Genomic DNA, 26,420 nt, shown 5'->3' with positions numbered 1-26,420 from the left:
CTGGTGGCGAGACTTCTGCAGGTAAAATCATTCAGTGAAACCAGTGGTGCAAGCATATTGTTAGTCAGCCAATGGGTGAGGGCTATTCCTAACACACTAAGTGATGGTATGAAAGTCCACTCAATAAATAAATACTTCTTTTAAAAAGCCATCTGATCCTGTTAGTATAAACAAGTATGTGTTGAAATATATATACTCTTGTCTTGGGTAGTAACTTCATATTATGTAAACACCCAGTTGTTAAAAATATTTAAAAATGTATATTTATTTTATTTATTTTATTTTATTTTACATTTTTTGACTGGGCTAGTCTAACTGGATATATGTCCATTTTCAGTAGAGGCCCAGGGAGAAAAGCTCCAAGCATGAAAAGTGACAAAGTTAACAATATATAAAAAGACATGTAAAATCCCAATACAGAGGCCGCATTGGTCAAAAGAAAAAAAAATTATAATAATAAAATTATAAACTTTAAAAAGTATACTAAAAATTATACTAAAAAATTATACTAAACACAATAGCAGGTATGAGCATGACCCAATAAAAGAGAGAAAAGCCCTTATATTTTATCCTCTTACTAAGAATAAAAGAGTAGTAACTAGATTTGGAGGAATAAGTTAGAGGAGTAGGGAAAGGGGGTAAGAGCAGGAAAGGGAAGAAGATATTAGTCTGGGTTAGCACATGAACAAAGCCAATGAGTTTTAAGATGTTCTTTCAGATGTTTTTTAAATAGAGAAGTAGAAGCAAGGGATGATAATTCAGAAGGAAGATGATTTCAGTTTTTACCTGCTGTGTTTGAGAAAAGTAAATCACCAGCTTTGTTGTTGGATTTAATCGAGGAGACTAGGAGCTTATTAGCAGAGTGTAGTGTAGCTAGATTTTTATATGGTGCAATCAGATTAGTGAGGATAGGGGTTTTGTTGGGGTGGTATAGGATCTTTTGAGTGATAAATAATTGTTGACAGAGTATAAGGTTCTGCAGTTCTTGCCATTCAAGTTGTTTGAGGTTGAGGCAGTGGTGAGTTTTAAAGGGGGAGCATGTAATGAATCTTAATGTATATGTTTAAAATGCATGTAAAAGTAAATTAGGTGAAGTAAAATAAGATGTACTAATATATAAAAGTGTGCAAACATATTCTTGTCCATACAGCATGGCATGACATCCTACATTTGAAAAAAATGAGATAAAATATACTAATACATAAAGGTGCGTGAAAAACATTCCTGTCTATACAGCATGGCATGGCATCTTACATTTGAATTATACATTGCTAACTTTCCCTTCTATTAGAAACACATACATATTAGCTTATAACAACTGGTGTGTACTTGATATAGCTAGTTAGGTTCTACATTTCATCATATTAGTTATCTCTGAAGATTTTTTAGCTTTAAAATGCAAGAAATAGAGTAAACCTCATTTAACCCAGGATAAGCGCAGTCCGTAGTCCTGAGTTGCCACAATAATTCTAACCTTTCTAAATGTAAGGATTCTGGGCCCCCTCTCCCATCAGAGTTCACAGTGCCTATTGCCTTGAATTTAAATGTGTGGTTTGTATGTTTCTGTTTGTGTCTACTTAGGGTGTTCTCTTGGCTACCTTTCTTTATATGGTACAGGTGTTCATAAATTCTTTCTCTGAACTTCCTGTCAGTCTTTCTTATGTAGAATGCTGAATATTGTTAGCATAGAGTTACATAGATTACAGCCTTTGACTGGCAGTTTAGGTTATGTTTTATTTTGTACTCCTTGTCTCTACTAATAAAAGTTGACCCCGTAGACATGTGAGGACAATAGTGGCACATGTTGCATCTGGACATACCACTCCTAACTGAATACTTGTACATTCCATGATAAGCTTCAAAGATGTTTTTCAAGTTGGGACCCTGTTTAAAAACTAGTCTGGCTGGACCCTATATTCAAACACACACACACACACACACACATAAATATATATATATATATATATATATATATATATATATATATATATATATATATATATATATATATATATATATATATATATATATAAATATATATATATATAAATATAAATATATATATTATATAAACAGGTCTACTTTAGAAGACCAAAATCTTAGTAGATCAACTTCCATAAGGCCGAGATGAAAACACAGAAACTCAGAAGACTGACAAGCCACATTGCCAAAAAAATGACACAATAACACACAACATACCTCAAACATAATTCAGAAAGAAAATAAACAATGCAACCTAGCTTACTACTGCCCTATCACTTGAAATCTGTGTAACAGCTACCTAACTTTCTCCTAAACTCCACCCACAAACCAATGCCCGCAAAGTAATACAACATCCTACTGAATGTTCATTAGAATATGCACACCACCTACATGAATATTCAGTAGAGATGTCTGAAATAAATATTTAAAATCATGTTAATTTAAACATTTAAATTTTTGCAAGGGGAATGCGCCACCCTGCACCACCCCCCATGGGGGGCTGCTCCCCCCAACCGCCTGCAAATTTAATATACCAACTTCGAGATCTCACTACAGTGTGGAACTGAGCATATTTCCTATTCTGTTCAGCTATGGTAAGCAACAGTCTGCATTCTAACCATTCGATTTTCTGGGTGTTGTTAAAATGGAGTTTCAGTCATCTGAAAATTTGGCATTGTCATCTTGTCGTTATGAAAGTCATTGTGCTTTGACTTCAGTATATATATGTGTGTGAGTGTGTGTGTGGCTGCGTGTGTGTGCGTGTGTGCGTGTGTGTGTGTGTGTGTGTGTGTGTGTGTGTGTGTGTGTGTGTGTGTGTGTGTGTGTGTGTGTGTATATATATATATATATATATATATATATATAGATATATATATATATATATATAGATGTATATATAATATATATATGTATATGGATTCACTTTATAAGCTCAAAATCCTGAAATATCGAATTTCAGAATCTCAAGCCCATAAAGTGGAAAGCCGACAACCGCAAAAGACCAGAAGTGCAAAATTCAAAATCTCACATGTCGGAGATGTTGAATTAGTGGTTCTAGTGTTGTGCTGTGTTCATGGATTCAGGTAAGTGTTTTTGTTTAAGTGTTTTGGGCAGGGGCTGTGGTGTGTGTTAGTGTGTTTTGTTACAGTGATGTGTGTGTGCGAAGGGAATGTTGCTTGTGTGGTGGTGTTTTATGTGTGTGTATGTAGTGGAACCTTGGAGTTAGTATATTTAAGAAGGGGGGTGTGGAGGGTGCAGCCCCCCACATGGGGGGTGCAGGGGGGCTTGCCCCCCTGCATATAGTAAGTGTAGGTGTGTGTGCTTGTTTAGTTGTGTGCGTGTGTGTTGTATTGCTTTTTTGAAAGTGTCGGGAGGTATATGTGTTTGTGTGTGTATGTGTTGTGTAGTGTGTGTTGTGTGTTTTCGCGATTTTGTGGTTTCGTGGTTTTGGATTTCGTGGTTGTCTTGTTTCGGTTATATGGATTTTCGACTTTTCAGCTTCATGGCCTCGAGATACTGAAATTCGATATTTCAGTATTTCGAGATTATGAAGTGAATCTATATATATATATATATATATATATATATATATATATATTAACATATATATATGTCTGTGCAACTTTATTGAAATAAAACTGCTTGTATACATCCATTCAAGTACAATCCAGTTATACAATGTATAAAGAGCTTCTTAACACATAATCTGACTGATATAGTACGCTGTTGTAAAGGAATACAGAATGTAACCATTACATTTCTTTCATATATCTTAGAACTCTTGCTTAACCATAGTAATCACTTCCAAACACTAACCAGGATGGAGGGAATTGATACACAATAAAAATATTGTTACATAGATACCAGAAACAGTAATAATCTAACTGCTACTGAATGGTGTTCTTAGTATGTTTCAGTCTTAAATAACCTGATTTTTACCATATAATTATATTATATCATAGGTTCATAGGTAAATACTAGGATATCAGTCTATAGACTATTACAAGCCTAGCCAACAACCAGAGGTCAGAACCAATGCCTGTACCTTGTATCTGTGAGCTAAAGATCTTAGCCATTATGCCATCACTTCCCCATCATAATAGAGTTGGGTATTTCTTCTGGGTGGGGTCAGTTTGTGGTGAACATTATACATAGATTTCTCTCCACTCATCTTAATGTTTTGGTGGAGTCTAAGCAGGCAGCCTTTTCTCCAGGATCAGGCTTTAGCAGTGGTTTGCCCTCTTGTAGTCCTAAAGCTATTTTCTGTGTGAACCACATTATTTGAAATGGCTGTTCCATTTTCTTTCAGAAACTAGAGATGCATTTTTCGCAACAGCTAGGAGGCTCAAGAATAATGGGGTCTTGGAAAGGGACCTATCATTTGGAGGAAACATTCCAACACATTTTGCCAACAATGACAAGACTGAGGTTGATCTTCAAATTGTTGATATCTGTATGCTTTCATAGTCCTTTTTTATTACTTCCTACCATAAAGGGTTCAGTCTAGGACAATTTCCAGATATGTGTAATGCAAGATCACAACTTCTGTAAGAGGAACACATTCAGCACTGACTTGGTATGTTAGGATAAAATCTAAGTAAGGTTATTGTGGATCAGAAAAGAGAAGGCCAGGTTAAATTCTGCAGATTGGAAAGTGGCCTGGAACATTAAAACTTTGCCAGCTAATAAAGGGGATATGTGAATGGCACAAACAAGCTTGTAGAGTTTTGTTTTTGTTTGTTTTTTTTTTTAACCATCAGTATACTGTTTTCTGCTGGTTTGTGGAAAGGTGCTTGAAGTAAATAATGACTCCCAATTGCCACTTATTTGATGATTTCAAACTATTATGGTATTTTCAACTATCATTTCTTGTATACCATAATGCACAAGCTGTTACTAGAAAAGATACAGGGTATCTATTATATATTCAAGGAGTAACATTTTTGTTTTTAATTTTTCAGGAACTTCAGTTTAGGATTGACTTAAGTAAAACTGAAGATGGGAAAGGAAAATGCCCCTATGATCCCAAATATCGTTCTGCATCAGTACTTGTGGGTAAGTAAATTGAGTATGTTCGCGACTTAGATCAGAACTGGTTTTATCAGCATTATGGCACCATAAAGATTACAGTGTCACTTACATTTTAAGTGTCACCAGAGAAGATGGCCCTGTTTAAGGAACTGTGGATGTTAGACTGTATTGCTGTTATTATGGTGTATAGTTGGTTAGAGTCTGTTAATGTGACTGGACACATAGCTGTGTCGCTGCTCTGTATGTATATACTTGCTGTTGAGCAAGATGGCATCTGTATTTCAGAAAGTGTCATTGATTATTTTAGATATATTATAAACGCTTAAAATGCTAACTACATACTGAGCATTCTTGGTGGATTATCATAACATTGTCCTGTTTCAGTTTGGATTTAACAGTGTATTTGTGTCATATCACAGCAGCCATTTCAGAGATTTTTCAAATTTTTTATCTTGTTCTAATTCATATTGATTTCTGATAACATCTTGCTTATTTTAGTTATTTTCAGTTCCATAGCTCACACCTGCCAGATAACAGTCTTGTGATTCTGCCTCTGACCACCTTACATTTGTTCATCTGTCACCAGGAGTCATACTTGGCAGTAATGGTGACCTTCCACCATGTCATGACATGGTGTGGATTTAATGTTTTGAAAGTTACCAACTCCATCAGGCAGAGTGCCAAGACCCCTGTAGTGTTGGCTGGCATATCCATACTAAGATCCTCTTCCAGCCTTAGAGGGCTGCTTCCTCGGTGTTATTGCATGTATTTCCTTCATTTTCCAATTTGGAGTGCTGGTAGAGTGTGACCTGAGGAATCCTTTACTCACCCCCAAGAGTGAAGAGTCAGACATAGCTCCACTTTTCCTTCCTACTCCTCCTCCTCATAACCAGACCTTTGACATTATAGTAGTTAATCATTTCACTTAAAATCAGGGAGCAAGACAAAAATCCTCAGGAATAGAGCTATCCATATCAGGGAAACTCTTTAAATATAGTAATAAATTCTTACAAAGATGAAAGGGTTCAGTGTTCATGTTAACACAGGTATTATGAAGAATAGCTTCTGTGTACTAATCTCCTGTGACTGTAAACCTCCTGTTTTCTCACAGAATCACTGTTAGAGGGAAAAAGTAGAATTTTAAAGTAATTTGCAGTACCTCTAACCTAAAAGATGTACTGATTGGAATTGAAAGTTACTAGGTCCTTTCAGACCTGGCTTAGAAGTTCTTATTTTTCTATTAAATGTGATAAACCTTTAATTGCAGGAAATAGTATATTCACTCTAGGCTAGAGATAATCTGCCCAAAATATGTGCCATTGATGGTATAAACATTGAAAACTGTCAAAAATGAAGGGCCTATTTTTTATCTTGAATAAGTGTATGTATCTGAAGAGTACATAAACAGTACCATTGTGAAAACTAGTCAAGCTGCTCTGATAGCTACACAGACTAAAAACAGACATTAGATTCTGTGATTAAGGAAACACATTTGCTTTGGATTGATAGTATTAACCAGAGTCCAGCAGCACAACTTAAGACAGTCTTGCTGCAGTCTATTGCTAATAGCAAACCTTGCCATAGATTCCTGTTTATAAAAGTATTACTCCATTAATCTAAGGAAGCTAATGTGGCTAGGCATGCCGATCAAACTAAACTACTCACAGATGGGTTTGGCAAATAACAACTGTACAAAATAAAATACACATGCTTTAGACAGTTTCCTAAGTAGGCATCCCCAGCAAAACACCTAGGATGTACCTGGAGTCAGATTTACAGCCATAATTAATTATGGGATGCAGCATGAGGCTATTGTACAGATGTAAAATATGCCTTTAAAATCTACCAGTCTTGTTCTCATTTTTAAAAGCACAGCGTTATTTATTCCTGTGATGCTGAAACAGCAGTACTTATTGTGAGCTAATTTAATCATCTACCTACAGTGCATCAATGCCAGACTTCATGTAATTCAACTAGCTATTTTTTTTTCAGCATTTGTCTCCGACCTGTAGTTTGGCCTCATATACAACCCATATACCCATATGAATGTGCACAGTTAAAGAGGAACATTAAATAAAGATGCAGAAAGAAGACCTGATGATGTTTGCAAATATGGGGTTCATTAGATGCTCACTTTGTCCTTATTGATTTAAGTAGTGGCAACAATAGGATTCAGATCACAGTGTCCTTGTAGTGATGATGAGAAACAAACAAAAAAAAAACTAACTTTCTTGGCCTTAGACCACAGTGCATCTGCAAACCATTATAGTCATGCCTGGAATTTTTTCACAGTTAAAAACAAAAGTTTTACGTTTTGGTGTAGAGATGCATAGTTGAGAGTCTACATGTTTAGTTATGGGCATTCCCAATGTAAGCTGTTTGTGCCAGAAAACATTAAAGATGTGTCAAAGTATATTTGCCTCATTTATAGGTGCTTTGAAGAATTCATAATGCATATTATTTCTCTTGCGTTCCAAATGGTCACAAGGAAAAAAAATAATGCTTACTTACTTTCTTTCCAGAAGGGATTAAATTATTAACATATTTCTCATGTGTTAAACTTTATTACCAGCAAATGTCTCACATGTTTGCACACAAAAGTTTTATAAAATGCATTCTCATCTGCCTGTGCCCCTGCTATGTTTTGCCAGGTGAGGAGTTGTATTCTGGTGTAGCAACTGATCTGATGGGTCGTGACTTCACAATATTTCGTAGCCTTGGACATCGTAACTGTCTTCGGACTGAGCAGCATGATTCTCGGTGGCTAAATGGTAAGATATAAACCAGTGTCTTCCATATAATTTGTGTACTACTTTCTTGGACTTAATTTCAAAATAACAGATTATACTGAAACCTCTTGTATTATGTGGCATTGATGCAGAAGTAAACAGCTGCAAACTACTGGACTCATGTATGTCTTTTACCTAACTTTGGGGGGGAGGGGGGTGATAGAAGTGCAGTGAGTAAACTTATGATTTGCATATTGATACTCTGAAGTATTGACTAATGTATAAATCCCTAGTCTTTGATGGCTGCTTTACCTCCTGTTAGCTAAAAGTTTTTTTCTTTAGCCAGAGCATTATAAAATCATATTTCCTATCTTGATTTATTTATTTTTTTATTGCTTTGGTTTGTCTCAGGATGTACTTTCCACAGTAGTTGCTCTGTATCACGTTATTAGTTTTGCATATATTTATGTGTGGTACTAGGGACTTGGGTAAAGTTGTAAACAACCTGAAAGTTACTCCTTCAAAACCTTAAGGGTAGTGTCAGAAATTGATTGGAACCACTTCTATTGATACAGAATGTGTTTATCACAGTACTATGAATACTGAAAAAGTGACAGTTGATGAATTTACCTTAACCCTGAATGAATGTGGCTCAACCAGACAATTCTTAGAATATTTAATTATTCCTTAGTAAAATTTCCTTAAGTTTCTATTTTTAAGACATAGATAAGGCCTCTCCTATTTTAACTTCAGGACATCCTGTTAGGGTTTTAACTTCCGCTGAAAATATGCGCACTATCAAAACCTCATGTTTTTCTCCATGGTTTTAGAAAATGTATGGAGTATAACTGTTTAGGTTTTCTATTCCCTGTTTTTCTGACTTTACAATTTACTTCACTTGATCCACAATTTCAAATGTCATTTCTTAGTTTACAGTAGAGGTACATAGTTGAACTGTTTTACTTCTTTGATTCCTCATCTATTCTCTGTTTATGATCTCTCTAAGTAAGGAGAGGAAAAAGGAAAAAAGTGCATTCCAAAAAAAAAATAAATAAATAACTGACTGTGAAGGTACACAGATTTGCTGCCCTCAGCAATAGTAGAAACCGTGAGAAGAAGAAGTTCATAGACTAGTACGAGGCTAACTGCCCTTGTGGTCCATTTTCAGCCTAGCTAATTATTCCTTGTGAGACTCAAACCCTGCACCTTGTGCTTAGAAGGCAAATACCTTAATCATTAGGTCACCCTAGCCAAGCCTCTTAGTAGAGATTAGCAAGTACAGGGCCTGAAATTAAAAAAAAAAGCTCTTTTTAATCTATGATCATCTGCCATTCTGATGAATGCACAGACGCTACAGGAATGTCACTGGGTAAGTAATCATGCATTCATTTCACTGATAATGTTTACATTGCATTGCTGTTTGTCAGTAGTTACAATCTGGTTCCTTTTTGAGAGGAGGCTACTTTAGTTATAGTAAAGGCATAGTCACTGCTTTTCAGCTATTGAGACTAAAAAAAACAATGAATGTTACCAGCCATGCCTTTTCTGTGCTACAAGTACAATAGAAGCAAGAAGGGGAGTAAAGTATGTAGTGTATAAAAAGTCGTCTGTTTCTGTATGGTGTCTTCCAGTCTTGTTAACTGAGAGCCTACTAACTAGAAAGATGGTGGGATGGGACAAGACTACTTAGAACTGCCAAAAGTTGTGCTTTATTATAAAATACATGTTAGAACAAGAAGAGCGTGTTCCATATGGACAAACCTTTAGAGATAACAGCATATCAGAACAGAGGTAAAGGTATTAATAACATCAGCAAAATCATCACCTACTGCATTTCACAAGATTTTTTGATACTCCACTCTTCATCTGTTTGTAGATTTATAGTTTGTTTGTTGTGTTTTTATAATTGGGAAAGAGTTCTTCTCACATGGATTGCATGTCCTTTTAACTCATTCACAGTTATAGCTGGAAACACAAGGATATAAAAGTTTTACTTTATATTTCTGAATCTGAAAAAAATGTATGATAGTGCTAGTGCTGTCATTTGCAGCTTAATGTAGTTTACAAATGCTTAACGACTCTTCAAATTTTTTTTTTTTTTTGTCTTTCAACTGCTGCAGAACCAAAGTTTGTCAATGTGTTCTGGATTCCAGAGAGCAATAATCCTGAAGATGATAAGATCTATTTCTTCTTCCGTGAAACGGCAGTGGAAAGTCATGGTCTAGGAAAAGTTTCTTATGCAAGGATTGGTCAGATCTGTCGGGTGAGGAAGCTAGATTGCTTCATTACAAATGTATGTCTTTTGTCAGACAACTTCTTCAGAAGAAACTACAAAAGGCTATGAAAGTGCAAAACTGATGCAAGCCAAGGCTTTGACATTCAACGTAGGCTGATGCTTACCTTGGATTAGGAGGCCTTGGTCCAAGGCAATTGTCGGTTAAGACTAAAGTGTGCATGCAGCACCCTCTAGTGATTGACCTTGCAAAAGTAGTGAACCACATTTCTAACTACACATTTTGCTGACAATCTGCTAATTTTCATACTTAACTTAGAAGGGGCCACAGATAACTGCATCTTTAACTTTCATTTTCTTGACACTAGGAGAATGAGATGTAAGGTAAAGGTTACTGCATCAAACTAAGCTTTTAGTGCCTCTGCTGTAGACATAATATGCATGTAAGGACATAGTATTGTCAGTCTATCAGGCCATCTCAAGTACAACTCATCACTTAGATTTTTTTTAATGCTTACTAAATAAACACAGAATGCGTTTGCATTTATTTTTCCTTGCACAGCCTGGATGAAATACAGTTCTGGCACTTAATAGGCTGCGATTTATATGCATGATGAAGCAGAGGTGTTTTTAAAGTTGTAGAGTAATTTAATTCAAGTACCCTAGGCAATCAGTTTGTAAAGCTCAGCAGGTGCTGTGATGGCAGTTTCATGTTGTCTTAGAACAGAAATGAACATTTTACTTTAACCCTTATAGAATGATATTGGAGGACAGAGGAGCTTGGTTCATAAGTGGACAACATTCCTTAAGGCCAGACTGGTTTGCTCTGTTCCAGGCACTGATGGAAGTGATACCTACTTTGATGAACTCCGTAAGTACATTGCATTGCATTACATTTCATGCGGTGAGTGGGGACTTAATAATTATCTGAGCATCTTTAGTTATTTCTCCAGCAGGCATTTGTTCAAGATAAGCTGTGCACTGTTTCAAAACCAAGAGGTTCTCACTGATCAAAGAAAACTTAACTGAATGGTCTTAGGAATGGAAGTCTGATTGAACTAACCATATCTGCCATTTCAGCTATTGGATCAACCCATCTCTACAACCTTAATTTCTACTTTAGGCATGAGATACTCCTGAACAAAACTGTGTAGTTATTTATTCTTGTACATTTATGTGTGTTACCTACATTCTGTGGTATCTTGTCACTGAGAATATGCCTGACTGAAAGCAGTGCATATTAAGGAAATGTTGCCTTTTCTGTACAGTTATGCAATGAAAAAGAGACTAAAGGGCAACAAAAGTAGGTTACATGCATCTACTTATTTAACATTTTTCCTGGAGTTTCTTGTTTATTATTTATAGTAATGCAATAGTAGTTCTAGGCTTTGCTTCTGTTTGTCTGTTTAAGCCAAGGCCTTCAAGTTGTATATATCCCCTTGCTGCACCATAATTTGCCCCAGCAACCCTGGGTTCCATGTTCCTCAGGTCATTCACTTTACACCCCTTGGAGCATAGATCTGTGCGACTTTAGGTAAAGTTATCATTTGGGTAGCACATTTTAGGTTCATGTGGCACAGCAAGTAAGAAAACTTTCTAGTCCCAGTCTGGGCTTCCTTTCTGGTAGTGGCAGTGAGTTGATGACCATCAGGGCTTCCTTTCTGGTAGTGGCAGTGAGTTGATGGCCATCATAAGACCCACTGCAGTGTGCTTGCCACTGTTTTCAGTGGATGCAGGTACTTATTATCATCATTACTCAGTGGGTAGTATATTCTGCTTATGATGTCCTGTTTTGTGAGTTAAACTGAGTACAAAAACTTAGTTTGACAAAGGTCACTGCAGGGGATTTTGTCTTTCTTCAAAGTGCAGCAACCTCAGAGCTGAATAGTATTTGTAATGTAGACTGAAATGTAGATGTTCTTCATGTTTCACTGTTGCAGTCATTACATTTGGGTAATCTGCCGGCAGGTTGCCCTCAGTCAGCCTAATTAACAAAGTCTTGGGTCCTGCATCAGTTGCTGTCCCTTCTTCCATGACGTCAGGTCGTCAGGGGTATAAAACATGCAGCCGACGCCATTACATCAGTCGTTTTTCCCGTGCGGTGCCTGAAGCAGAAGCAGTTGGCAAGTGCTGGTCGGCCGACTCCTGAAATTTTCATATTCGAGTTTCAGAACCGAAGTCTTCAACTAAAAGCTAAGTACCCCTTTGGGGAAACTTTTTCTTGCTCCTTACCGATGTCAGTAAAAGTTAATAATTGTATTAATTGTGGGAAGCAAATACCTCATAAGGATTTTCATTTGTACTGTATTCCTTGCCTAGGCCCTGACCATGACGTACCATGCTGTCAGTTTTGTGCTTTATTTAATCAGCACACTATCCATCAACGGTACATTTTTGCTTCTAAATATTTCAGTTCTCGGTTTAATTATCTAGAAATGACGTCTGTTAGCCATCAGACTACTGGAATACTGAAAAAACGCAAAGAAAAAGACAGAGACAGGCCATTGAGGTCCAAAACTGCTGATGACGCTTCTTGCAAGCCAGTTGCCAGTTTGCTGGTACTCAGTGAGGTGCTTTTGCAGCCCCTGATACCCGCTACTTCTGATTTGCAGGCCTCTACTGAGACCCATTCGGAGTCTGGTATGTAGCGAGATGCTTCACCTGTGGAACTCGCGGATGTCTCAACCTTGGATGGGTCCGGAGCCGCTGTGGAGGCACCAGCTTCTGAGGGTGTATTCAGGCCTACAAATTTGTATATTAAACCAACACCTCCTTCAATATTAAGGCCAAAATCTCGATCTATGTCTAAAAAACTGACACCTAAGCCACATGTTCAGGCCCCTATGCCTAAAAAACTAATGATCAAAATGGCTGAAGATTTAATTACTCTAATCAGGGGTAGTCAACCCCCCCCTCCCCCTTCTAAGTGGCCTAGGGCTGAACTTGACTATGAATCTTCTGAACAGGACTCTGTTTCTGCTGACTCTTCTAATGAACAGGATTTGTCCATACCTACTTATGAGGACTCTGATGCAGAGGATTCCATTCCTTCTGCTTCTCCCCCTGAGGATTTTTCTTTTGGGGAAACTTTACATACCTTAAGGGAGCATTTTCACTAGGAAAGTCAGGATTTTTCTGAATCCAAAAAGAAGCTTAGGGATTTCCTTCTTTTTCCTCAGCATAGGCCTTTGGCTATACCTCCTGTACTAGACATTGTTGATTATGTGTTTTCAGAATCCAGTTTGGCCCCTGATTCTCTCCTTCCAGCCCCTTTTAAGCCAGACAGATACTACACGGTTCTTGACTCCCACAAATTCCTTTTCAAAAATCCTGTTGCGGACCCTGAAACCATTTCTCAGGGGCCCAAGGGCATTAAGGCTTCTACTGCTAAAAATCCTACCCCTTCTGATAGAGACTCCAGGGCGCTGGATAGATGGGGTAAAAATGTTTATACTTCTGCAACCTTGGCAATCAGGACTTTAAACTGTCAATTCCATATGCTAAAATATCAACAGCATATCATGGGACTGCTTAAACAGAAAATGATGTTGATTTCCGAGTGTGTGGAAAATAAGGATTTACAGGATTTATTGCATTCAGCTGAACAAGTTGGAAAACATACTTTGCAATGTGGTTTTGATTCTTTGGAGACCTCTTGCAGGGCTGCAGTTACTGGGTCTGTGCTTAGAAGGCATGCTTGGCTTACGGAGCAATCTATGCCTGATCATGTTAAAGCAAAATTGTTGGATGCTCCTTTGCAGCAGGACCGTCTGTTTAGCAATAAGGCTGAAGAAGTTCTAAAAAAGATGGAAGATAAAACTAAATCTATGCAAACTGTGAAAGATTTCTTACAAGTGCAACCTCCAAGATTTAGTAGGCACTGCCTACTAAGAACTGGTCCTTTCCAGTTCCTTCCAGAGCCACTCAAGCCAAACCCAGGCATTCCAAAAGCACCAGGTTTCAGTCCCAAGGGACTTTCAGAACTAAGCAATGGGGTGCCTTTGCTTCCAAATCTGGAAATAACAAGACACCTCCCTATGGTAAACAGTCTCAATGACTTTCCTTTAAAATTACCAAGCACTTACCTCTAGAGCTGCCCCTTTGGGGGGTGGGGGGGGACTGGCTCTTCATGCAAAAAACTGGCAACTTATAACCCAGGACAAATGGGTGTTAAATATAGTGTCCCAGGTGTACAGATTTCATTTCCAAACATTGCCAACTCCAAACGGGTGGCCAGACCTGCCCCCAAATCAGTGGGCAGAGGCTCAGAAACAAGTACTTTCCCTCCTAAACATGGGAACTATTCAACCAGCACCAGAAGAGGAAAAGGGACAAGGTTTCTATTCCAGACACTTCCTGGTACCCAGAAAGGACAAATCATGGCGTCCAATTCTCGATCTGTCTGCTCTAAACACCTTTCTGGACATTCCAAAATTCAAGATGCTGACTCTTCACCAGTTACTTCCTGTGCTAGGCAAAGATGCCTGGTTGGCAACTCTAGATTTAAAAGAGGCTTACCTGCATATCCCAATCAGGGAATCTTGCAGAATATACCTCCGCTTCAAAGCAGGCTACTTGCATTATCAGTTCTCTGTACTGCCCTTTGGTTTATCTACTGCGCCAAGGGTATTTACAAAGTGCCTGGCTCCAGTAATTGCATTTTGCAGGCAAAGAAATATTCAAATATATCCATACCTGGACGATTGTCTAATTCAGGCTGAAAACCAGGCCATTCTTCTAAAACATCTGGCATTTGTAAAAAGGGTTCTAACTTGTCTAGGGTATACCATAAACAAATAGAAATCACAACTGGTACCCTCACAAAAAATTACATTCCTGGGTGCAAGCTTGAATACAACTGCCTAGATGGCTTTCCCTACGCCAGAAAAACAAATTCATTTGGTGACTTACTTCAAACAGGTGGCCACAAAAACCCTGCTATCTGCAAGACAAATGCTGCAAGCCTTGGAGTTCATGGACTCCTGCATTCTTTCTAATTCCATATGCAAGACTGCATTTGAGGAAACTTCAGTGGTACTTAAAAAGTTTATGGAGTCAACATTGTCACAGCCTGGAAACAATGATTCCTATCAGACCTTGCCTGCAACTAGAGTTCCTATGGTGGGCAGAGGCCTGCCACCAAAACAAGGGACTGCCATTCACACCACCCCCTGCCACCCAAACCCTAACTACAGACGCATCAGACTATGCATGGGGGGCTCATCTGGCAGGGAAGTGCATTCAGGGCAAATGGAACCCAAATCAAATGCACCGTTATATCAATCAAAAAGAAATGCTAGCTGTACAGAATGCACTGAAAGCCTTCAAGGACTACCTTCATCCAGGACAACTAATGGTAAAGACGGACATAAACAAGCAGGGGGGTACACATTCCTACCCCCTCTGCAGGCTAGCCATGGCATTGTGGACCATGGCCTTGAGCTATCAAGTACAACTACAAGCTCAATTCCTGCCAGGAAAGCTGAATATTTTGGCAGACGAACTAAGCAGAAATCTCATGGACCCACACGAATGGAAACTGGAATCACAGATTTTCAACATGTTGATACACAAATGGGGAAGCCCAGACATAGATCTTTTTGCCTCATCCCAGAACTACCAGTTGGACAAATTTTGCACAAGAACTCCTCACAAAAAAGCCTGGAAAGTGGATGCTCTGTCCTTCAGCTGGGAAAACCTGTCAGTCTCTGCTCTCGAAAGTTCTACTAAAAGTCAAACAGGACAAATAAAAAATGATTTTGATTGCTCCATACTGGCCTCATAAACAGTGGTACCCACTCCTACACAGTCTGTCACAAATTTTCCATGGCACCTGCCTCAGACACCTTCCTTACTGTCTCAGCAGGACAACCAAATTCTGCACCCAGCTCCAAACTTTGAATCTTGCAGCTTGGCTAACCACTTAAATTCCCCCTTAGCATCCCTCAGCAAACCTGTGATGGATGTCATTTTGGAGGCAAGAAGACCTAGAACTAGAAAATTGTATGCTGACAAATGGAAAAGATTCTGTGCCTGGAATCAATCTCAAGGGATGAGCACAGCAGTGCCCAATTTACCTCATATTTTACAAAACTTAGCTGAGATGCTTCACAAGGGCTTGTTTTTTTCTTCCATAAAAATCCATGCCTCAGCCATTTCAGCTCATTACAACACAGAACCCCCCACCCTTCTCTCATCCTCTGCTAAAGCAGTATCACAGAGGGGCCAAAAACATGAGGCCACCCAGGAGTGCTCCAACCCCTGCCTGGGACCTTAACTTTGTATTGGAGAAACTCACTCTACCTCCTTTCAAGCCAGCTGCTACTGCAGACTTAAAATTTCTTTCCTGGAAAACAGCCTTCTTTTTAGCAATCACTTTGGCTAGAAGGATTTCTGAATTACAGGCCCTTATGGCAGTGGAGCCTTTCATCATCTTTCATGCAGACAGGGTACCACTCAGGCCGACCCATCCTTCATGCCCAAGGATTATCCAGTGTGGCTCTTAATCAGTCCATTCATTTTCCAATTTTCTTTCCCAATCCACAGAACAAGGGGTAGTGGATTCTGCATTCATTGGATGTACACAGACAACCTAGATTTTGCTTGGACAGGACCAAATCTCAAAGAAAATCTGAACAACTGCTGGTAGCATTTGCTGCAGGGGCAGAGGGAAAGGCTATTTCAAAACAAACCATTTCCAAATGGATAAGCCATTGTATTCATTTATGCTATAAGCACCAAGGAAAACCTATCCCCCAGGGGATCAGATCCCATTCCACCAGGGCTGCATCTACTTCTACAGCCTTTCTCAGAGGTGTTCTTACCAGGGATATTCTAGAAGCTGCTACCTGGAGTTCAATTCATACTTTCACCAAGCATTATCACTTACCAATTTTCTCTAAATCCAGAACTGGCTTTGCCACTGCTATTTTGCAGGGCCTTATAGCCAGTCCTAATGCTGTTTAAATCCATCCTCCCAACCATAGCTTTGGGAATCTACCCAAATGTAATGACTGCAACAGTGAAACACAAAGAACATAGTACAGTTGTGTACACTTAACTATTGGTACTATTTCCCCAATAACCCTCACTCTGACAGGCATTGCTTGCATGCAGCTCAGGCAGTTGGTGCTTACAATCTTGTATCCTTTTCCTTCTCCATTCTCCTAGGTATTTCCCTTCCTTTGTCTGTGTGATGTCCCCTCTCTGGACCAGTAATCAGGGAGCCTGAATCCTCACCACTGACACTGGAGAGGGACATTCACTTGGAACAAAAATAGATACACATGGTATTTTCAGATGCAGCTGTCTACCTCAACCACAATTTCCTTTAAGAGCACACAGGCAACATACTCAGTCAATGCTCTGGATTTCTCTTTCTGTCTCCCTCAAGGTCCCAAATAAGAATCTCCACTGGCACAGCTATAGAGTTGAGTCCTCAGCCACGTGTCCAAGCCAAGTCTTCCAACACCCTTTCTGTGAAAACAGTGCTTTGTGTCCCTGCTCCAAGCAGCTGACACACTCACTCTTTGAGATTTGATTTTCACACACACACACACACACACACACACACACACACACACACACACACACACACACACACACACACCTGGGAAAGGCTGGCATGGATTTACTAGCTATGCCCACTTCTGCCCAGACTATAAGGTACATACTGTCACCAGCCACTCCAAAGCCAGCTACTCTAAGACTTTTACAAGGGTACTCAATTATACTGAATGAAATTAATATTAGTACAAATGGCAGTGTTTTGACCAATGCAGTAAGGCTTTCAGGAGTGGCCACAGAGTCACCAAACAGACATGAGTATTCTCAAAAGGTTAAAATATTCTCTAAAGGACCATCCACAATGAAAAGTTTAAATATATTTAATAATTAGTTATAAAAGAACATGAAAATACTAAATATCTATAACAAACACCAGAATTATAATCACAGGAAATATTACAGTACCACAGATGAAGATTTACACAGATACAGAAAATAGCTACTTAACTAATCTCACTATATTTTTCTGAATGATCTAAAAAATTACTATTCCTTGATTACTTACTAGAACAAGGCAATATGAAGTGGGTAAAAGATCTTTCTGTCAGGTTCCAAAAACCGAGTGCTTTGAGACTTCAAGTCTCATCTAGTATTAAACAAATATTATTTCAGTGATGGATTGCAGAATATCACATGCATCTGGCTTCTGTTTCCCATGCCACCCCCTTTCCTAGCAGCTGACCTATAATCTCGCACATATGTGTCAATAATGCACATGCATAGAGCTTTGCTAAGACATATTGCAGCTTCTGGAAGTCATAAAACAGTAAAACACTTCCACTCTTCCTGGAGGAGTTAATAAACCATTTTCTGGTGCAGACATTTCATCTCTGGTTGCAGTCAGAACTGTAAAATACAATCTTTATGGCCTAAATTAAGTATTTCAATTTCTTACTATTTGTTAAAGTTATCTGGACTGAGATTAACTTCTTCTCTTCCAGTATCCTCTGTTAACATATATACATGTCCTCAGTTACCACAGTACAGTCTGATATAAATGTATTTTTCTTTTCTGTCCAGCAGGACACACTGTTGATACATTTTTAACACAAGCAACTTTACAAATACATTTTCAACACAAGTATCTGTAAAAATCAGTTTTAATATACAAATGACATATAATTCTTTACAAAATTCTAGCTAGCTATGCTGGCATGTATTATACATCCACTTCCCTACTTTTCCTGGCATAGCTGGCAATACCTCACATCATCACAGCATGTACACATAATATGAGCTTCCTAAAAAAAGTTCATAGTCTTACATTAAACTAGTTGACACCTGTCTACCGAAGCTGGCAGGTACACAGAAAAAAAAATATGTCATCATCCTTGATAACAGCCTAGTGCTGCCGTTAACACATGTGCATCTGACACTGATGAGCTAAACAGTACTGATCCTAGCACCAAGTCTTGTGACACGAATTAGAAAGTACTGCAGCAAGTCTGTATGAAAATCTGGTTCTTTCACAACACCCACTTGTGTGCAGACTAGCTCTGCAATGAATGAGATTAGCCAGGGATTTTGGCACTGTACACCAAAGCCTGGACTTTAACATCTCCTCCCAGATACAGAATGGTCACTGCCTGGTATTTGGTTAAAATGTGCAATATTGACTATCTGCAGTATACAATAAGGATAATTCTGCATCAAAGCAGGGTGGCCATTGATAACAAAACCACTGACACCCACTCAATCGACAGAACATGTTAATAAAAAAATCAGTGCAAAATTGACAAGCCTCAGTATCATCCAGTATCTCTTAAAATATGGTAATTAATATATATATATATATATATATATATATATATATATATATATATATATATATATATATATTATATGATCCAGTTATAAGCAGTACTCAGCACATTATTACTGCTATTTGCAGTCAGATACAAGGATATTGCTTTCAATCAGTATTTGCTGGATTAGTTTTTCATAAAATCAGGGGGAGATTGGAATTGTAATACTAACCTTCATGACTGCACCCTTGGACATTATCACCTGGAGTGAAGCAAATGCAATAGGGATAATTTTCAGACATGACCACTATATATTTTATCTTACTATTTCCTTTTACTTTAACTTTAATATTTTGTTTCTGATGACATATTTGAATTTAGGCAGCTGAGAAAACTCTTTTTTTAATGCTTGGCAAATATTCTTTATCATGTGCATTATTTCTTTGAAGAACAGGTGCAGGGTAGCACAATGGTACAACATTACTGGGTTACATTGCTTTGTTCTCTGTTTTTTCCCCAGTAGGGCAGCCTTTCATTTTTCTTTTTTGCAGAGCTTGCATACCTCTGTTTGTCTGCATATTTTGCCAAGGTCTGTGGTTTCATCCCTTATCTCAAAAGACATGCAAGTTTTCACCAAGGTGCTAAATTAAAAGAGGAATGTTGGTATATTAGCACTCCCTGTTTACTAGATGTTAAATGTTTCTGATGAGCTGTTATATCCAGTTTAGTTTTGTGTCTTTTTACATGTTATGAGATGAACTCACATCTAAAATACAGTTAGCAGACTTTCTTGCATTTTACAAGAATGGAAAGGCATTGCACATGTTTGAAGTATGAATTTAACCATAGAAATCTGTGCATTTGGGTTTTTCTTTCTTTATTTGCCACATGAAGTTGGTTTTGTATAACATTTACTTCAAGACAGGCACTTAGAACTTTTATTTTCCCAATTATTGTATGAACTGTAGAAGATTTGAATTAGATTGCAATATCAGATTACATTTAAACTGAAAACAATTGATTGTTTCTCTGTGTTTTTGAAGTGTTTCAGCCTACCACTAGATGTTAACATAAGAAATGTATGCTGCTTAAAGAGAAAATGTTTCCTCGGTTTCAACATATGAAAATTAGGGGCACATTTTTTGCAGGCTAAGATGCCAAATCCAAACCCTCATCACCTGTATTGTCATCCAATTGGATTTCCACCCTACTGTAACAGATCTGTTTAGCTAAATACTAACAAAGTACTGATTACCACATAATTCATCTGTTTCACATCAGTATCAGAAGTAACACAGCCAGCATCCCACCATGCTGTTTAACTGCTGAAATTTCTCATTGTTTTGTATATGAATTTGTTACAGTTTGCTTGACCTACATGGGTCAGTAGTCCAATATGGATACTTAAAAGATGAGAAGACACTGCCAGACCAGCTGAATTTTGAACTGGTTGTCTAACACACTTGTGAGATAACTATGCTGGATATCAGTGAGGGAAACTGTTGTAAATTATAGTCAGGAAGCATAGCAAAACCATGTTATTTACCTATATCATCTTAAAGAAGACATAGTTTTAACTTGAAAGGCATGGGAACAGCTTACATTTAAGTCACCCAATCCTGAGACAGCCTGAGAAGCCAGTGATTCATGGTACTGTCATGTACTGTTCCTCAAGGCTTGGTACTGGGGCCACTCCTTTTTGGCATCCACTTTTGTGAAGGCAAGGCCAACATCATGGGTCACTGACTGACCAGATTTGCAAATGATTACAAACAAGGCACAGTCATAGATTTACTGCAAAGACACAAATATCCTCCTAGGAGAACTGACAGAGTAGTCTAAAACTCAGTTCCAAGAAATGCAAAATAGTATCCTTGGGAAAACTGCTACCCCTTGGAATGACCACATTGATAATACACCATAAATACGAAAAGCAGTGGTTAGGGATTTGGGAATACATGTAAGCAGTAACCTGGACTTTACCATTATGTGTCTGTGGTAGTAAGGAAATCATTATATGTTGTCCAGCTTATAAGAAAGGGGTTGGCATCTTGGTCCAAGGAAGTCACTGTTCCATTTTATTTGCTTTCATCAAACCAATCACTGAGTACATTTACAACAACTGGAGCATCCACAGAGGTTATGGAACAGCTGCAAAGAGAAGGATTCAGTGTAGTAAATCAAATACAGAAAGCACAACAACAGGATAGAGCAATGGATATCCAAATTAATGGGAAACCAGTGGAACAGGAAGCAGTTGGTCAGGTGCCATATCAAGATATTTTGGAGCCTTCCACGGGACACCAGTATAAACGTTCATTTGAAGTTAGACAGCAAGGAAAGGAACAGGAAACTGTGGAAACTGATGCAGTCAATGTTGAGGAGTGATAGGCCAGTGAGTTCCCATATGACAGAACAACAGATGACACGGGATGAAATTGAAGAGAATGTGCCACAGGAAGATGCTATAGAACTTTCTATAGAATGCCTGCAGGAAATGGAAAACAAGGGATGTGCCCTCAGTATGGAAGAAAATGAGTTAAGAGAAGAGTTGCTTGGTTTAATAGACAAAGACAGATATATCAAGATCAATGAGAAAAACAGACTGCAGAAGATTAATAAAAATTCAAAAGTCAGAAGCTTGATAAAACAAATGAACACAGTAATTAGGACTGTCTATAGAGGTCCATGCGATATAACAGAAGTAAACAGAATATATTACTGTGCTGCTAAATTAATAATTGATAACATTCTACCACAGGAACACAGGGTAGCGAGGGAAAAGAGGGGGTGAAAGCAAATACCGTCATGGAAATATCGAATAGAGAAAACTGTAAAGCAGCTAAGACAAGAAGTGTCATTATTAGAAGATTATAGAAGAGAGAATAGATCAACAAAAATACTAAGAAAGATAGATAAGATAAAAGCAATGTGTAGAATTAGAGCAGACCAGGATCTATTATGCACTATTGGAGATAACAAACTAAAAATTTCAAAACAGGTGGAAAGACTTAGAAGATACGAAGATAAATATAAGAGAAAAGCACAAAATAAGCACTTTATTGATGACCCAGAAAAGTTTTATAGAGAATTGGGAAATAAGGTAAAAGGAATCGAAAGGCTGCCAAAAAAGAGGAAGCAGATACATTTGGCTTAGGCCATGGCTACAATTTGGCTCCCAGAAAACAACAAAGTCTAATGACTTCTCATCTTCTGTTTGTCGATGATTTAAAACTGTATAGGATAGAAGAAGTAAAAGAAAGAATAAGAAGTTTAAAGGTAAAGGATATGAAATGGGATAAAATAGCCAGAGCGACTGAAACAAAGCTAAGAAAAGCCTCTAACTGGAAAACTCCAGACCCAGATGCAGTACCTTTAGCCATGAGTAAAAACTATTTATATGCACACCCCAAACACACACCACACTGGTTAACAACAAGAAAAACAATGCTCTTACTTAAGAGTTAACCTGAAAGCTACCCTAAAATTTATAGACCAATAATGTGTCTTCCAAAGATGTATAAACTATACATGGTAACTGACGCCAACAGAGTTTATAGCCATTTAGAAGAAAACTCAATTATGGCAGTAGAACAAGAGGGCAATAAAAGAAAGTCATATGGAACAAGGGATCATTTGTTGTTAAACAAAGTTATAGTGGAGAACTGTAAGAAGGGTAAGACTCTAAGTATGGCGTGGATTGACTACAAAAAAGCATTTGATAGTATCCAACATTCATGGATAAGAGTCCTTAAAAATGTATAAGATACACCCTACACTGATTGACTACATTACAGTATCCATAAAACAGTATCACCAAAGACCAACAAGCCAAACCAGCAGGGCAACCAATAAACAATTCCAAGTAATCCATAATAAATTGCAGGGAAGATGAACAGTTGTAGTAAAAAGTTACTTTATTCCGAACTAAACGAAACAACAGTGTCACAAACACCCATTGGAAACCACAGCAGAAAATTATATGTTAAGCGCTTTCTCCTGGTATCAATACCAGGCTTCTTCAGAACATTTTTTAAAAATAAGCAACCATGTGCTTAAATAACTTTTTGTAGCATCATGTGACCCCCACATCATTAACCACAAAAGTTAATTATTGCAAAAATAAATTACAAATAATCAGTCTTTTAAATAAGAAAAACCGGTGTTAAAAAATGATTACACCTTGGGTACATAGAGTTTACAAAATATAGTGAATTAATATAATATAATATAATGTTAAAATATTAGATATAATATAAAATATTAAAAATATTAATGTAGAATAGACCTGGAACCACTCAATTTAGTTTAATTAAAAAACTGAAGTTAAAAATTATAAAAATATATATATTTAATAAATATTATTGTTTTTTATGTTCACTCATGAAGCTATACATCTCAAAAAATTGGATGGACCGTACTAAGCTTAGTTGGAATAACTTTAAATCAATGGTACTTACTTACATGGCTGCACACAAATTCATTAGTAAGAGTCCAAAGAAGAGCGCCCTTTATCTAAAAATTTGCTTCAAAGTTAATACACTTCTCCTTATTTCTACTTGAGTTAATCCAGTGTTTTGTAATTTATTTCTAATATTTAGTACTATTTAATTATTGCTATATTATGTTTTTTTTTTATCGACAGCTTGTTGGGATGGTTGTTAAAATTTTGTGATTTTTATTAGTATACTGTGTATTTTATTTATCTTGTTATAACTTGTTTGGTTTTTATTGTATTAAAAGAAAATTGCCAATAATTTTTTTTTTGAAAAAAAAAAAGTTAGACAGCAAGGAAAGGAACAGGAAACTGGTGCAGTCAATGTTGATGAGTGATAGGCCAGTGAGTTCCCATATGACAGAACAACAGATGACACGGGATGAAATTGAAGAGAATGTGCCACAGGAAGATGCTATAGAACTTTCTATATAATGCCTGCAGGAAATGGAAAACAAGGGATGTGCCCTCAGTATGGAAGAAAATGAGTTAAGAGAAGAGTTGCTTGGTTTAATAGACAAAGACAGATATATCAAGATCAATGAGAAAAACAGACTGCAGAAGGTTAATAAAAATTCAAAAGTCAGAAGCTTGATAAAACAAATGAACACAGTAATTAGGACTGTCTATAGAGGTCCATGCGATATAACAGAAGTAAACAGAATATATTACTGTGCTGCTAAATTAATAATTGATAACGTTCTACCACAGGAACACAGGGTAGCGAGGGAAAAGAGGGGGTGAAAGCGAATACCGTCATGGAAATATCGAATAGAGAAAACTGTAAAGCAGCTAAGACAAGAAGTGTCATTATTAGAAGATTATAGAAGAGAGAATAGATCAACAAAAATACTAAGAAAGATAGATAAGATAAAAGCAATGTGCAGTATTAGAGCAGACCAGGATCTATTATGCACTATTGGAGATAACAAACTGAAAATTTCGAAACAGGTGGAAAGACTTAGAAGATACGAAGATAAATATAAGGGAAAAGCACAAAATAAGCACTTTATTGATGACCCAGAAAAGTTTTATAGAGAATTGGGAAATAAGGTAAAAGGAATCGAAAGGCTGCCAAAAAAGAGGAAGCAGATACATTTTGGAGAAGTCTCTATGAAGATCCTGTGGAACATAACAAAGATGCTAAATGGATAGAAGAAGTAAAAGAAAGAATAAGAAGTTTAAAGGTAAAGGATATGAAGTGGGATAAAATAGCCAGAGCGACTGAAACAAAGCTAAGAAAAGCCTCTAACTGGAAAACTCCAGACCCAGATGCAGTACCTTTAGCCATGAGTAAGAACTATTTATATGCGCACCCCAAACACACACCACACTGGTTAACAACAAGAAAAACAATGCTCTTACTTAAGAGTTAACCTGAAAGCTACCCTAAAATTTATAGACCAATAATGTGTCTTCCAAAGATGTATAAACTATACATGGTAACTGACGCCGACAGAGTTTATAGCCATTTAGAAGAAAACTCAATTATGGCAGTAGAACAAGAGGGCAATAAAAGAAAGTCATATGGAACAAGGGATCATTTGTTGTTAAACAAAGTTATAGTGGAGAACTGTAAGAAGGGTAAGAATCTAAGTATGGCGTGGATTGACTACAAAAAAAGCATTTGATAGTATCCAACATTCATGGATAAAAGAGTCCTTAAAAATGTATAATATACACCCTACACTGATTGACTACATTACAGTATCCATAAAACAGTATCACCAAAGACCAACAAGCCGAACCAGCAGGGCAACCAATAGACAATTCCAAGTAATCCATAATAAATTGCAGGGAAGATGAACAGTTGTTGTAAAAAGTTACTTTATTCTGAACTAAACGAAACAACAGTGTCACGAACACCCATTGGAAACCACAGCAGAAAATTATATGTTAAGCGCTTTCTCCTGGTATCAATACCAGGCTTCTTCAGAACATTTTTTAAAAATAAGCAACCATGTGCTTAAATAACTTTTTGTAGCATCATGTGACCCCCACATCATTAACCACAAAAGTTAATTATTGCAAAAATAAATTACAAATAATCAGTCTTTTAAATAAGAAAAACCGGTGTTAAAAAATTATTACACCTTGGGTACATAGAGTTTACAAAATATAGTGAATTAATATAATATAATATAATGTTAAAATATTAGATATAATATAATATAATATAAAATATTAAAAATATTAATGTAGAATAGACCTGGAACCACTCAATTTAGTTTAATTAAAAAACTGAAGTTAAAAATTATAAAAAATATATATATTTGATAAATATTATTTCCTATGTAATATACAAACTAAAAAAATAAAACAAAGAATATATAAAACAAATAATCATCATTCCTTACCAAAGACCATAACCGTAAATGTATGTTAAATAGAAAAGGCTACCCTTTCCTTACTACAGTCTAGCAGCTCTTAATTTGAGAACACTACTAATAATATCAACACACTTTTACGGTTTTCGTTTAGTTCGGAATAAAGTAACTTTTCACTACAACTGTTCATCTTCCCTGCAATTTATTACGGATTGCTTGGAATTGTTTATTGGTTGCCCTGCTGGTTCGGCTTGTTGGTCTTTGGTGATACTGAGTATTTTTTTGTTTGATCCATAAAACAGTGGCAGACCA

At 37.2% G+C, this 26,420-nt stretch overlaps 1 protein-coding gene across 1 annotated transcript in view; it reads left to right on the top strand.

Moving 5' to 3' along the window:
- The window catches only part of SEMA3B (semaphorin 3B), an 898,347-nt gene that overhangs the window by 668,793 nt on the left and 203,134 nt on the right, over nt 1-26,420 (top strand). The window contains exons 6-9 of the mRNA XM_044078181.1: nt 4,944-5,037; nt 7,665-7,784; nt 9,863-10,005; nt 10,732-10,846. Coding sequence (XP_043934116.1) covers nt 4,944-5,037; nt 7,665-7,784; nt 9,863-10,005; nt 10,732-10,846 — 472 coding nt within the window. The remainder of the gene's footprint in view (nt 1-4,943; nt 5,038-7,664; nt 7,785-9,862; nt 10,006-10,731; nt 10,847-26,420) is intronic.

This window comes from Protopterus annectens, chromosome 7.part0, assembly GCF_019279795.1.
Source record: "Protopterus annectens isolate FY-2018-M chromosome 7.part0, PAN1.0, whole genome shotgun sequence".
Lineage (NCBI taxonomy): Eukaryota > Metazoa > Chordata > Ceratodontiformes > Protopteridae > Protopterus > Protopterus annectens.
This window is presented reverse-complemented; position numbering and strand designations above follow the sequence as displayed.